This window comes from Aethalodelphis obliquidens, unplaced genomic scaffold (genome assembly GCF_003676395.1).
Source record: "Aethalodelphis obliquidens isolate GAN/ISIS:26980383/991018 unplaced genomic scaffold, ASM367639v1 scaffold19, whole genome shotgun sequence".
Lineage (NCBI taxonomy): Eukaryota > Metazoa > Chordata > Mammalia > Artiodactyla > Delphinidae > Aethalodelphis > Aethalodelphis obliquidens.
This window is the reverse complement of record NW_020837963.1, coordinates 6,229,825-6,244,281: the sequence shown is the minus strand read 5'-3', so window position 1 is coordinate 6,244,281 and position 14,457 is coordinate 6,229,825. Positions and strand designations below refer to the sequence as shown.

General features: G+C 50.7%; 1 protein-coding gene across 4 annotated transcripts in view; it reads left to right on the top strand.

Moving 5' to 3' along the window:
- MYO5B (myosin VB) overlaps positions 1–14,457 on the top strand; it is a 385,273-nt gene that overhangs the window by 344,035 nt on the left and 26,781 nt on the right. For all 4 annotated transcript variants that reach the window (XM_027118483.1, XM_027118480.1, XM_027118481.1 and 1 more), the window contains 7 exons: positions 30–114; positions 890–1,038; positions 2,155–2,274; positions 4,120–4,260; positions 7,931–7,996; positions 11,169–11,408; positions 12,488–12,588. In XM_027118483.1, the coding sequence (XP_026974284.1) occupies positions 30–114; positions 890–1,038; positions 2,155–2,274; positions 4,120–4,260; positions 7,931–7,996; positions 11,169–11,408; positions 12,488–12,588 (902 nt within the window). The remainder of the gene's footprint in view (positions 1–29; positions 115–889; positions 1,039–2,154; positions 2,275–4,119; positions 4,261–7,930; positions 7,997–11,168; positions 11,409–12,487; positions 12,589–14,457) is intronic.

The following is a 14,457-nucleotide window of genomic DNA, read 5'->3' as shown; positions in this document are numbered from 1 at the left end:
AATATTCTTCCCCCTGCTCTCTCTTTCAGCGAGTTGCAGACCTGGAGCAAGAAAATGCCCTCCTGAAAGATGAGAAGGCACAGCTTAACAACCAAATCCTGTGCCAATCTAAAGGTAGGTACCAGAGGGCAGGACTTTTCATTTTGGATTTTAAGTTCTTTTCCACACGAATTTTCCCCCAAAGATTTCTACGAAGCGTGTAGTTAGTCCGGATGCTGCAGTGGGGAAAGGGTTTCATCAGGAGAGAGATGAAAAAGAAGGGTGATCTTTAAGATCCCGTGACATTTGGTTTCAGGAGTTTTAATCACCTGAGCGCACAGACTCACCCAGCATGGTCTTTAACTGTTTTAAATTTCCCTTTAAAAATTGTTTCTTTCCACTGATACGAATCAGAAGTTTTGGTGGGAGAAAAGCCCACCCATGTTACCTTTTTGCCTTCCCTCCTTCCCCCCACCTAACCTGCGGCCATATCTCCTCGCATCTCCTTTAATCTCTCTGCACAAGAACCTGAAAGACCAGGAATAAGGAAGAAACTCTGGAACAGAGCCTGGGTTCTTCCAGCATTGCTGCCAGCGGTTGCTGTGACAGTTGTTGTAAGAGAGAGTCTGGCATGTTAGCCGAGCGAGTTGTGCGTGCAGCTGGCTTCTCTCCCCAGCCCCTAGGGGCAGAGTGGGCTCTCCCCCGCTCCGAAGACTGCAGCCGAGCCTTGGGAGCACACCTCCCTGGGCTCTGCAGAGGGTGAGGTCGCTGAATAAACTCGCCGAGTATCTGTGTCGTGAGCTTGTTGTGGGCAGCCTTTTAACAAGAGTTTAGTCGGCAGGCACGAGCGGTCACGCTCGAGGGGAAGCCATGCCAAGCAGACGTGCAGCTCCGTGCACTTGCTTTCCAGATGAACTTGCCCAGACCTCCGTCGAGGAAAACCTCCTGATGAAGAAGGAGCTGGAGGAGGAACGCTCCCGGTACCAGAACCTCGTGAAGGAATATTCCCGGCTGGAGCAGAGATACGACAACCTCCGGGACGAGATGACCATCATAAAGGCAAGGAGGGCAGTCCTCCCGCCCACCGGCTTCGCAGCCCTTGTTCTCGCGCCGCTGCCCCTGCAGTGCCGTCTGGCACAGCGATGCCTGGTGATCGGTGCTGCACGAACAGTGTCGCCTCCCCGTGTCAGCTCTCAGCCCTCCCGCGGGTAGATCTCACACGAGCAAGTAGCTGGGCAGTGAGTCCTTCCCAAGGGCAGCTCCTTTCCCAACTTTGGGGTCTTATGAAGATCTTGGTTAGGACTTGAAGGAAAATTCCACCCACGTAAATGTGTTCTGTTTCTTGTTTCCTGCTCTGGAAGAATCCCTGTGTGGAAACAGGAATGGCGTGGGGAGCACAAGCTGCGGGGGGGCCTGCAAGGGTCTGACGGTTTTTCCTAACCCTTGATGCCACGCAGATACAGGGGAACGTTTTCATGTTTCACGATTTGTCATTCTCTTCTACCCCATGTAACTATTCCCTCCAAAAAGGCGTATTCAAATGTGACTGAATAATTTAATTGTATAGGAACCAGGAAGAGAAGCTGAGTAGGAACATATATAGAAATCTAAAATTTTCCTACCGAGATCAGTTTTTACTCTCAGTGCCCAATCAGATGCAAGGGGGGAAAACAGTCATTTTTAAGTGAACAGTATAGATGATAAGCTCTATTTCTAATATGCTTCCTATTTTCAGAAACAGAATTGGTGGAGTGCAGGTTGAAGCAGGGGCCTTGAGGGCCGGTGTGCAGTGTTCTCTTCAAGAGGGAGGCAGTGACAGGACTGTCTGTGTACTTCAGGCTGTTTGGGGGTGAAGGGTCTTTTCCCCAGGACTTTTCAGAGAAATTGGCCCAATGTTAGGGGTTTGCATTTCATTTACAGGGAACACAGACCCGCTGTAGAGCTGTGTTCTCTTCCAAGTGTCATTTTGTTGCTTAGCTGGACGATTGTAAGAACTGTAGGTGAAATTTCTCGTGGGAACAGCTCTGTTTAGCCGTCGTTCCAAGAGACAGTGGTACCTATTCTTGTTGACAAAGGAGGCAAAAGTCCAATTCTAGAATCTACTGTTATTTGAAAAATAATGGTTCTTGTTAACATTAGTTCATTATGTGTTTTCACATGTTTCTCCCTAAACAGCAAACCCCAGGCCACAGGCGGAACCCATCAAACCAGAGTAGCTTAGAATCTGACTCTAATTACCCCTCCATCTCGACATCTGAGGTCGGAGACGCAGAAGATGCCCTCCAGCAGGTGGAGGTGAGTAAGACAGGCTCTTGGCTCTTTGTCTGTGCTCCAGTGGGCGGGTCTGTGACCTGTGTGGAGCTTCCCCCACCAGCGCTGTTCTGTTTCTGGGACCACAGTTCCCTGGGCTCATTCCTGACAGCAGGGTCACTCGAACTGCGGCGGACTTATAGACGGTTCTCTGGAGTTAATATTTACTGTGCAAGGCAATACATTATTGTTCCCACTCTCCATAAAGGAAGATCCCTGATTCCTCTTGCAAAACTGAGGACCTGTTGCAGAGAGGTGAGATAACTGGAACAGCTGAGTCATTAAAAGGGATATAATTTATCATCCCCATTTAGTATCACAGCACATATAGTAATATCAACAAGAAAATTTCCCTTCCTGACTTCGAAAGCTGGCTAAAACTCAGAGGACAGCAACAAATATTTGAAACAACAGATATTTGCTGAACGAAATGTATCTTTGTCGGTAATAGCCTCTTAGAGTCACACAGCGGTCTTTATAGTCTGTGTGTAATTTTATTAAAGGTACATAGACACACAGTTTTTCCTCTGGCATTTGAAAAGCAGAAAATCACAAGCACGTAAAACCGTATGAAGCACATGAAGATAGATGTGGAAGAGGGACGGTTATAAAAACAAATGTGCTTTGATCGCATCCTTGTGCCAGGCGCTACTGGCGGGTACTGGAGAAACAGGTGATCGAGCCAGAGAAGGTCCCTGCCCTCATGGAGCTTGTCTGATGGAGAGTTAGACACTAATCAGTTGACGGAAGAAGCTTATAATACAATTGCGAGTACCGTTAAGTGCTGTAAAGGAAAGTGGAGGATGGTGAGAGATGGCGAGTGATGGAGTAAAGGGTGGAAGGATAGAAAAGGAGGTCCTCCAGGTAAAGGTCTGTCTGCTGCACAGTTTGCTGTGGTTTGCTGCCTGCTGTATGTACTTAGTAAGCATTTAATAAATGCTGGCTTAAGGCCCTTGGTCTTGCTTTGCAGTCTCCTGAGTCTGGGTCCCAGAGGCTTTGGTCAGCCTGAACTCCAGATGCACCACCCAGGTGTTTGTATATGTGACGGTTTACCTGCAGGCATAAGCACTTCCATCAGTGGACTTATGGTCTTCCGGGAAGCTGAGGCTGGTTCTTGGAATTGGCCAGAGCAGCATTCATTAAGTGCTGGCTGAACCACATTATGTTGTCCCTTATGTACAAACATGTACTTTTAAGATCCATGTGGATATGCTTGCGCCGATACACATTTGTCCATGCACACCCACACGTGACAGACCCTGGAGAACAAACCCAGGCATGAATCTGAAGGAAGAAATCTACTGGGAAATTGATGCTGCAGGATCTGTTGGATAAACGGGTTCCCTGGCAGAACAAGCATTGATTTTGATTCAAGGTGCAGTCAGTGGTATTCGACAGCACATTTAACGGTGATTAGTAAGCACGTTGATCCTTCATCAGGAAGCATTATATCCTGAGTTTTACAACTTCTCTGTGTGAGACCATTTTCCAGAAATGAGCTCTTTTTTAACTTCCAAATAAAAAGGCTGTGTCCTTATCCATTTGTTCCTAGAGTATATGATTGGTCATCTTAGGTGGCTCACACAGGAGGAATATAAGTGGCTGAGACTCAGATGTTACGTAGACAGAAAATGAGCCTGGAGCACCAACTTTAATATGAGAATGATAGTTGGTTGGCATTGGCTTTGTCTCAGAGGCGTGGATTGATGTTTGGGAGGGAGAGGGAGGACAGACGGCCGACGGAGACAGCTGACCCGGGGGGTGCTGTGCGCTCCTAAGGCATCTGTGCTATTAAAACCTCTTCTTCCTGCTCCCTGTCTTCCTCGGAAGGAAATTGGCCTGGAGAAGGCGGCCATGGACCTGACAGTCTTCCTGAAGCTGCAGAAGAGGGTGCGAGAGCTTGAGCAGGAGAGGAAGAAACTGCAGGTGCAACTGGAGAAGAAAGAACAGCAGGACAGCAAGAAAATCCCGGTGCGTGAAGGAGCTGCGAGCCCGCAGGGCCGCACCCTGAGGGTGCTGGCGTCAGAATGACCCAGCTCACTCCTGCCAGGGCTCACGGGGTCAGGTGTGACCACGAGAGGTCGTGCTGGGGCTGGGTTTCAGGGAAGAGCGTCATCTTGTCTTGATGGCGTATTGAATCTTCTCTGCAAGTGCCCACACCACACCAGTCGGACAGGAGTCAGCTTCCCCAGTACCTTCAGGGTAAAGGATTTCCAGTGGTGAGGGCAGCAGGGAGCCTGTGTCATTGTCACCCACTTGCAAAGAGAACCAGGGCGTAATTAGAGTATAAACACAGTTGACCTTCGAACAACTCAGGCTAGGGACGCCCAACCCTCTGCACAGTTGAAAGCTCACCTGTGACGTATAGTCGGCCCTGTTTCTGCATCTGAGGATTCAACCAATCACAGATTGTGTAGTGCTGTAGTATTTACTATTGAAAAAAATGCACGAATAAGTGGACCTGTGAGTTCAAACCCATGTGATCCAAGGGTCGACTATATAGGCGAAAGTCAAATCTTAGAGAAAACCGATGCCTGTTTGTACCTGGAATCTGGTGTGGACTTGAGTTTAGTCCCATTGGGTCAGGGGCAGACCAAGTTTGCAGTCACCCAGGACTGCAGCCTCACCTCAATCTAAATTATCATCAGTATCTTGGGTCTTGAAAAGATATTTTTTGAAACCTTAGTGTCTCCAGATGTATCACTCCATCCCAAGGACCCACTGGGCACCTATGCTACACTCAGCACTGTGCTGGTGCCGGACTCACAGTAGGTGTTCAAAGTGTTTATTAAATGAGGGAGATACAAACAGAGGAGAAATCCCCCCATTGACTAGATTATAAATTCGAGGAATGTGTAATCTAGGTCAGGAGGACCAGACATAACACGGGTGAAGAATAAAAAATCACATTGGTAGCGCTCAAATAAATGCCAGGTTGAGTACAAACAGGTGGGTGCTGTAGGAATAGAGAGCGAGTGGTCCTCCACTTGCTATGAGGACCGCTTCTAATGGGATATGAGGCCGTTTCAGACATGGATCACATCATTAGCTGACCTCACTGTGGGTTTGTGAAAGGCCTTGGGTCTGTTCTCAGGCTTGAGTTGCCCCTTGCAGGGTTCGACCCCCTCCCTGCATCCTCAGCCCTACCCCCACCCCTACACACTTTCTCCTTTTGTAACACCCGACTTCCCTTTCCAATCAAATGTGATACAGATGTTGATCGGTATTACTGGTAAATTCTTAGGGTTTTTCCTGAGCAGTAAGTGGGGAGGTAAATCTTGCTGATGGATTTAAATCTTTCAGGTGGATTAGATTCAGAATGGAGGGTGAAAGGATTAGGTTTATAAATGACTCATTCAATTAGAAGAGAATCTGCCCTGACAGGCGAGCACAAATCAAATAGATGAAAAGCTGCACAGACGTCAGACAATGCCTGACGTGAAAGTTCCTGGCCGCCCAGCTGTCCCTGAAGGCTCACTCGCCAGGCTCCCCGCTGCAGAAATGCCAAATAATTTTGGAATCTTGGCTTTAGGACTTCTGCTTGTCTCGAAACCAGATAAAAAGGGGTATATCTTTCATTAAAAAATAATCACTGAGCAAAAGTTAGAACCGCAGGCTTGGCTCACAGCCCTGTAACGTGCATCGAGGATCTCTGTTTAGGAAGAATGACCTTGTTTCTGCCAGAGTTTGGTAAGAAAGGCAGAGTATGGAATCCCTCTGCAGAAACCCTGAAACTGAGCTTTCAGAGATCCTGTTCTTGGATCTGCCCTGGGTCCCAAGAGAAACTCTGAGCCACCTAGGTCTTTGGTCTGGAGTGATATGGCCCAGGTCTTGGTTATAGAGAGAGGCCAGGCTCTGGATGAGGGATGACAGGGAGGTCCGTAGGGAGCCTGTCAGTGAGGGAGGCACCAAGCCTGCCATGAGGTGGGGCCTCTGGGACAGCCCATCCGTGTGTTTGACTTCCCATCCAGCTGGCTCCCTTTCCCCGGGCCTGGCAAAGTCACCATGGCTATCAGGGGGATTCCAGTGGGCTGTCCACTTAGAAACATAACTGCTGGTCCACCCTAGTACAGCTCCTCAGATTTGGATAGATGGTCTCCATTTTCCAAGAACCTAATGCACTTAACAATAATCCATGGTCGTGCAGCAAGCCTGTGCTACGTAGAACACAGGTGCAGGCCTCTCCCCAGGCCGGCGGGTCACGAGCTGGCCCTGAGCAGTCACATCCCCTACCACTGGGGATAGTGGGAGACGACGCAGAGACTGGTAGCCTGGAGCGTCGCTTTCCCAGGTTGCAGACTGGAAACAGTGCAGCCAGCGTCGCAGGCCTTGACCTGGAAAGGGCTGCTCAGATCCAGCCCCAGTCTCCAAGCCTGGGACCCACCTAATCCAGCCACAGCTGGACTTCAGGTTGCTAGCACTGTGGATATCTGATTAAGCACTGTCAGGTTTTAGCTGAAACCCATCTTATTCAGGGGCTATCACTCACTACTTGAAATCACGCCTAGCAGTGAACCATTTGTGAAGGTGTTTCTACCCCTTCTCATTGGACAGGTCAAGGTCAAGTCCAGTAGCTGCCGAACAGTGAGAGGAGTCATCGGCCCAGCTGAGTCCTAACAGGCTGGTGCTCCCGTTGTTGCTGTCCACACCCGCCCGCTGTGGAGCTGTGAAGCCAGACAGCATTCATGGTGCTCCGTGGCGGGCCCACTGTCACACTGCCTATTGTAGAGCCACACAGGGGAAGCAGGCTTCTCCACAAGGCGCCTAGAGTGACTTAGCTGGGAAAACAGTACACATGTGCACACACACACTTCCCCCCAGCCACCCAAAAAAAACCGAAGAGGGGCTCTTAAACCTCATAATAAGTACATCAGTATTATATGTTAACCTTCCTAATAAGCACACAAGTCTAACGGTGCTGGTTTCCTAGGACTACTGAAACAAGTACCACGAACTAGATGGCTTAAAACAACATAACTTTATTCTCTCATAGTTCTGGAGACCAGGAGCCAACAGTTAAGGTGTCAACAGGGCCATGCTCTCCTAAAGGCTTTTGGGGAGGATCTGCTCCATGCCTCTCTTTGAGTGTCTGGGCTGCTGGCGGCCCTTGGCATTCCTCGACCTGCAGCTGCGTGACTCCAAGCTCTGCCTCCATCTTCAGTTCACGTGGCGGGGTGGGGGAGTCTTCCCTGTGTGCGTGTCTTCTCCCCTTCCTCTAAGAACGCCAGTCACGTCAGACAAGGGACCATCCAAATGCCCTCATCTTGACTTGATTATATTTGCAAAGGCCCTATTTCCAAACTGGGTGACATTCACAGGTACCAGGGCTTAGGACTTCGGTGTATCTTTTTGGGGACATGGCTCAACCCATAACACAGTGTTGTTTGTGTTCAACCTGTAGGTGCTTGTGAAGATCGTGTGAATAAAGTTACGTAGGGGATGTGGGCAGGCAGGAGGGAGCTCCGTGGTGGCCTGAGGTAGTGAGCTGCATCTTGGCAGGAAGGAGGCGGACATACAGAGGGTGGGAGTGCCGGGCACAAGCAAGGGCAAAACAAGCTCGTCCTGACCGTGGTGGGAAATCGTCCTGTGGAACAGCTGCCTTGCAGCCCGTGCTCACCTCCTTGCCTCTTCATCCATGCAGGCGGAACGGCCAAGCAGTGACTTAGATGTGGACCAGGATGCAGATCTAGCCTACAATAGTCTGAAGGTAAGATTCTTGGAAGACAGGCTTCCTTAACTCACCCTACGGAGGACGGATGATGGTGCTGGGCAACGGCAAGTCCAGTCCTGAGCTTCCGTCTACGCATAAGTGGAGCCGTAAGCCCACAGTTTCCCCTTCCCGCACTTGAGTTTCTTCATCTTTGAAGTGAAGGAAAATTTGTATTTACTCCAAACACCCCTGAGACAAAATGTATGAGTTTCCACATCAAGCAATTCTCCAGTTCTCTGTGGACACCAACTAGGAGTCCTACAATTAAATTCAACTGTGGCACAAACTTCCAAGGGTTAACACAGACCCTGCTGGTTAGGGGCTCAGCCCCACAGGACTGCCCCCCCTTCAGATGCCAGTCACATCGGTGGGTCCCCAGGACTCTGCTACGATCATGAGTTCCCATGCCCCCCTCCTCACGTTTGATAATTTGTTAGAACGGTTCACAGAACTCAGGAAGGCATTTTACTTTCTGGTTTACTGTGAAGGGTACAACTCAGGAAAGGCCAGATGGAAGGGGTGTGACGCATGTGGGAGGGGACTCGGAGTGTCCAGCCCTCTCCAGACACCTCCACGTGTGCATCAACCGGAAGCTCCCAAACCCTGTCCCTGAGAGGTTTTGTGGAAGTTCCGTTAACACAGGCATGATGGGGTTAAATCATTGGCCGTTGGTGTTTAACTCCATCTCCTGCCCTCCTCCTCCCCTTTCCTAAGGTCGATAGGTGGGCTGAAGGCTGCAGGGCTCTAACCCCAGGCTTGGGTCCTCTGGAAGCCCCATCCTCCGAGAGTTACCTCAGCATAAACTCCAGCATGGTTGAAAGGGGCTTACGATGAATAACAGAAGACACTTCCCTCACCTCATCACTCAGGAAATTCCAAGGGTTTAGGAGCTCTGTGCCAGGAACCAGGGGCTAAGACCAAATACAATAGAAGATGTTCCTCTCACCTCTAACACTAGGAGGTTACGAGAGTTTAAGAAGCTCTTCCAGGAACCAGAGCCAGAGACCAAATATATATTTATTATTATGTCACATGTATCTTACCTGCCTGATACAGTTTCAGTTAGAGTAAAATGTGCCAGTGGAGTGGACTCACTTTGAAAAACAATCCAGACCAGCATGGAGATATGTAAGGCCGAGGGCTCTCCCAGCGTGTCCAGCAGGAGGTGGCCAGGTGGAGGGTGGAAGGGCTCGGGTCTGAGGACAAGCGGGCCTGCATTTACTGCAGCGATGCGGCGTGTGGGCGGGGGTGGGTGGGAGGTACAGAAAAGGGGCGTTAGATGGGGCATTCCCCCTCCCCTGTCCTCTTTCCCAGAGACTTGGGAGTTGGGAATTTATCCAGTCTGCCAGGGCCACTCAGCCTCTTCCCACTTACAGGACTGCAGATAACTCTGGTAACAGCCATATTGCTCAGAACAGCCCTGAGTCATTCCCACAGCTTTTTGAACAACTAGGGCCACACTAATGGTATAAGAAGAGGGTGCTAGGTAGGTTTTTCTCTTTTGAATTATTGATTAGACTTACTTTCTCATGTGATATTTAAAAGGTTTAACACCTTCCCGGGGGCAGGGGAGTCTCTTGCTGTGATAAATGCCTGTTACAGGGCTTTCTGTACACCGTCCTTCAGCTTCCTTTCCTGAGGGAGGCTTAGCCCCAGAGGAAGGAAAGGAACACGGGATCTTGTTAGGCTATCGGGACATCAGTCTCACCCCTCATTTTAAAGATGATAAAATGGTCTATCCCAGTGGTTCTCTTAAGAGGGGCCCTGGGACCAGCGGTATCACTGGGATCATGCTAGAAATGCAGATTCTTGGGCTTCAGCCCAGACCTGCTGAATCAGCAACTCTGTGGTGGGTCCAGCAATCTGGGTTTTAACACACCCTCTGGGGATTCTGATGCCCACTCAACTCTGGTCAGGGCCAGAGGAAACTTCATCCACCATCTGGTCTCAGTCCCTTGAAGCACACCTGAGAAAGCAAAGGTTCCAGGGGTACAGAGTTGTACGTCGAGCCAGAGTGAGGACCCAGGGCTCCTGCCTCCAAGCCAGTGCACCTTCGTCAGGCAGTGCTGGCTTGTCCTGGGAGTGCACACTGCTAGCAGAAGGAAAATCACCCAGGCTCTGAGTGGAGTCTTAACTCCTGAACTTGATAACTAGACACACCAGTAATCACCACACCCCAGGGCCCTTCTCATTTCTGCAGAATCACTTGTCTCCATGCCTGGTCCCAAATCTCCCAGAAATGACCACGTGTGTGGTGCAGTAGTGGGAAGGACCCTGGACCAGCCTGTAAACTCACTGTGAGCCTTCTCTGCTCCATCCTCAGCTTCCTCGTTCATTAAGTAAAAGGGTTCTACCCAGTGACCTCCTAGCTTTGCGATCCTGTGTAACCAGTGCCCAGTTATCCACGTTCTTGGTTTTCTGTGGGAAAGTTTGAATCCCATGTATTCCAGAGCCTTATCAGCAATTTATGTGTAATTATCAGACTTTAAATTATCTGATTTCATCTCAAACACACAGTTAAATATTTTACCTAGAAAATTTTAAATACATTCCAAAACTGAGTTTCAATGGTATTTTTGACTCTGTCTACAGGCAGTGTTTTCTCTGCTAGCACTTGCAATTGACGGCTTTCCGTATGACCAAAACAATGATCTTGGTCTGTTCTCCAAAACACTAGTCCGTGTGATGCTCCTTAGAAGAAAACGGCAAGGAGGCCTCTCTAGACAAATAAGTTTAGGATGTCAGGCATTTTATGTTCTCTCTTGGAAAGTCAAAAGATACATTCACATATTAGGGTTCCAGGAAGTCCTGTGTTAACAACATGTTTAAAATTGTTAACCCAGCACTTCCACAAAGAAGGGTTTCATAGCCAAATACGCCTAGAAATACGAACCCCACTGAATCACTATGGATTGCGACCGTACAGGCATCATGTCAGATCCTTGGCATCGATAACTTGAGGGTCTGGGTTCAAGTCCAGGCCCCAGCTTTGACCACTTGCTGACATAGTCAGAACGTATACTGTGTGCCCCGTCGTTAACACGGGAAGGTTGCTCTTAGCTTCCCAGGTGGACGGGGCAGGTGGTTCAGGAAGGTGGAGGAGGAGGCCCCCCGGGGACGCTGCCCGGTCTCCAGGGAGTGATGAGTATGTTGCCGGGCTGCCTTCCAGAGGCAGGAGCTGGAGTCGGAGAACAAGAAGCTGAAGAATGAGCTGAACGAGCTGAGGAAAGCCGTGGCCGACCAAGCCTCAGAGCACAGCGCCGCGCACGGCACCCCTGACAGCTACTGCCTCCTGCTGAACCAGCTCAAGCTGGCCCACGAGGAGCTGGAGGTGCGCAAGGAGGAGGTGCTCATCCTGAGGACCCAGATCGTGAGCGCCGACCAGCGCCGCCTGGCTGGCAAGGGCTCGGTGAGGAGAGGGGGCCGCGGGCGGGGCACTGGGGCCACGCTAGGGGGAGAGGTGTTTTTCTTACGTTTCTTTACACAGCAGGGCCTTCAACCTAAAAGAGCAGAGTCTTTTAGAGTCTCCTCTGAAAGTAGAGCAAGGTGCCAGCTGTCCTCCCAGCATGCCTTTTCACAGGAGGCTGCTGGAAGTTTCTAGGACCTTCTGAAGTTACTCAGTAGGAACATGCTCAAAAGGAACGAGGCTCAGAATTAGAGTAAACCTGGGCCACGGCCTGAGCAGCCCCCGTGGCCTGGTTTTTTCACCTCAGGTCTTGCCCCTTGTTATTTACTTTGTTTCCCAGGTAAAGAAAGCCTTCCTTCTCTCTCAGCTCTCCCAGGGTGACAAGTGCAACTGAGCGTTTGTTCCTAATGTTTCCCCCTCCTGCACAGATTGAGGAGCGGGCGGGAGGGGCCGGAGGCCACCTGGGCTGCTCTGGGCGTGGGCCCAGGGGGCGGGGGAGCTGGGGCAGGTGGGCAGCGCTGAGTGTGCAGGATTCCAAACTAAGACAGATTTCAGTCATCTCCTCCGCCTTCGGGGAGCTTTCTCCTCCAGGGACACCATCCTTGCCTCTCCCTCCCCCAGCCTCCCCTCCACCCTCTCTGCCTTTCATAGCCAGGCCTCTGACTGTGACTGTGATTCTCCCTGACTCTCCCAATGTGATTTTTGTGTGTGTGTGTGTGGTACGCGGGCCTCTCACTGCTGTGGCCTCTCCCGTTGCGGAGCACAGGCTCTGGACACGCAGGCTCAGCGGCCATGGTTCACGGGCCCAGCCGCTCCGTGGCATGTGGGATCTTCCCGGACCGGGGCACGAACCCGTGTCCCCTGCATCGGCAGGCGGACTCCCAACCCCTGCGCCACCAGGGAAGCCCCCAGTGTGATTTTTAAAAGTCACGTTCCTGCCAGGGATTAACCTCTGTTATCTGAAGTCTTCTGCTGCCTTTGTCTTTTCCCAAAGGCTCGTTTTTCTCCCTCTGTGTATAGTCATTTCCTGACAATTGTTTGTATAATCAGAGTTATTTATTTTTTAATCTGGGGCGTTCTAGGAGCCAAACATCAATGCCAGGACAAGTTGGCCTAACAGTGAAAAGCACGTGGATCAGGAAGACGCTATCGAGGCCTATCACGGGGTCTGCCAGACGAACAGGTAAGCCCCACCTTGCAGTCACTGTGCCTGGAGCGGGCGACGGGGAAGGAGCCCTGCCCAGCCTGGTATGTGAGGGCCATTCCTCAGGCACTGACCTCACGCTCAGCATCAGGGTGTTGGTTTTTATAGGAGATAAATGAGGAGGAGCGGACTTGGTGAGTCCCGTGCGCTAAGGAAGCCTGCTGTTAGCATCAGCGGGACTCCAGCGAGCACCCCTGGAACATCCCGAACCCAGATCCTCTGAAAAGCACCAGGGAAGGGAGCTTCCCTGGGAGGTTTGGCAGGACGAGAGGGAAGGACTGGCTGGGAGCGACTTTTCTCGTTGAAACGGAAGCAGGTGCCAAGTGAGCCCATCTGAGTAGTGTCGGAGGGGCTGCTCCAGCTGTGTGCCCCGTCTACCAGCTTTACTCAGCCCAGCTGGTGGACGCACGCGACACTGGCCCTGGCATTTAAGACATGGAACCCAAGCCAGGCACTGCAGAGATTGGATGGGAGAATGTGACCACTACCATATTGGCTAAAAGGAGATTTCCCTGGACTTCAGCCTGGACTAAATTCCAGAACTTTCCCACTTCTGGTCTCCCCTCAAGGGGGAGCTACGCAGGGTTAAGGCAAAAGAGAGTGACGGAGGGAGGCAGCAGGGCCCCGAGACACAGGACAGAGCAGGGCCCCCGAGGTAGTGCAGCCGGGCACTTGAGCGTGCGCACTGGGGTTCCATTCGCTTACCAGCTATTTAGGGACACTTCAAACCGCTCAGTGCTTGGTTTCTCCCCTGTGAACTGGGGTCGGTCATCGCAGCCTACCACATAGGGTGACTGAGGTTAGGCGAGTTAGTCCGTGCAAAGCCCTCAGAGCAGTGCCTGCCCATGATAAGCACGCAGTAAACATCAGTGTCGTTACAGCCCCTCTTACTACCTGTGCCTCTGTGGGCACTTGTAAAACCGGAGCTGGCCTTTTCCCTGGCTACCTGTCTCTCTTCCTGAATGTTGATCCATCATCAAGCATTTGTTTAAAATTGCTAAAAGCAGCAAGTGCACCCAGAAAGTCATCAGTAGGGGGCACTGGGAGTGCAGCATGAACCTGTTTGCAGGAGCGTCACCGAACGACGTGAGGACTTCCCAGGGCTTTGATTCCCAGATCTTCTCATCTGGCCCCTCTTTCTGCGGATGAGAAAACCGAGCTACTCAGGCCCACGACGGGCCTGTAACTGAGTCCAGGTAGAATCCGAAGGCCAGACTCCCAGGCTGGGCTGCCCCCAGCCCGCTGTGTAGGTGATCGGGAGGTGAGGGTATTTTAGCAGGCCCCCAGGCCTGAATTTCCCAGGAGGACATTCAGTTTCTTTCAAGAGGAGGGAAAGAAGGAAATGAAGGTGAATCTCTGAATGCCAAAACTGAGTCAAGATGTAGTCATTTTAAATCACCTTGGGTGAAGATAAGAAATGAGGTGAATAAGAAAAAGGAACACAGGTGATATTTTAAAATTTTTTAAGAGGAAGAAGGAAACTGGGGAAACTGGGAGCTTGGTCCTGACAAGCGCGTGTGCTTAGCTTTCTGATCTTCATGGACCGTCGCTGTTATCAGCCCCCTTTTTGTTCATCCAGATGGTTGTTAGGCCTCCAGACCTAAGTATAGGTTTCCCAGGGGATGCTTAATACCCTGGATTTGTCTTCCTTTGCAGCAATAATGATGATGGTGATAAAATAAAAATAGCTTTTCTTATGTCTTAAAATAATTCAGTTCCCAGCAAACCCAGGGTACAATAGGGAATTAAGAGCCTGTGCAACCAAGTTAAGTATAGAAAGGAGCCTCTGCCTCGGGGAAGGGAAGCCAGAAGAACCAGTGCCCCAGTTGCCCCGCACCTGGAAATGAC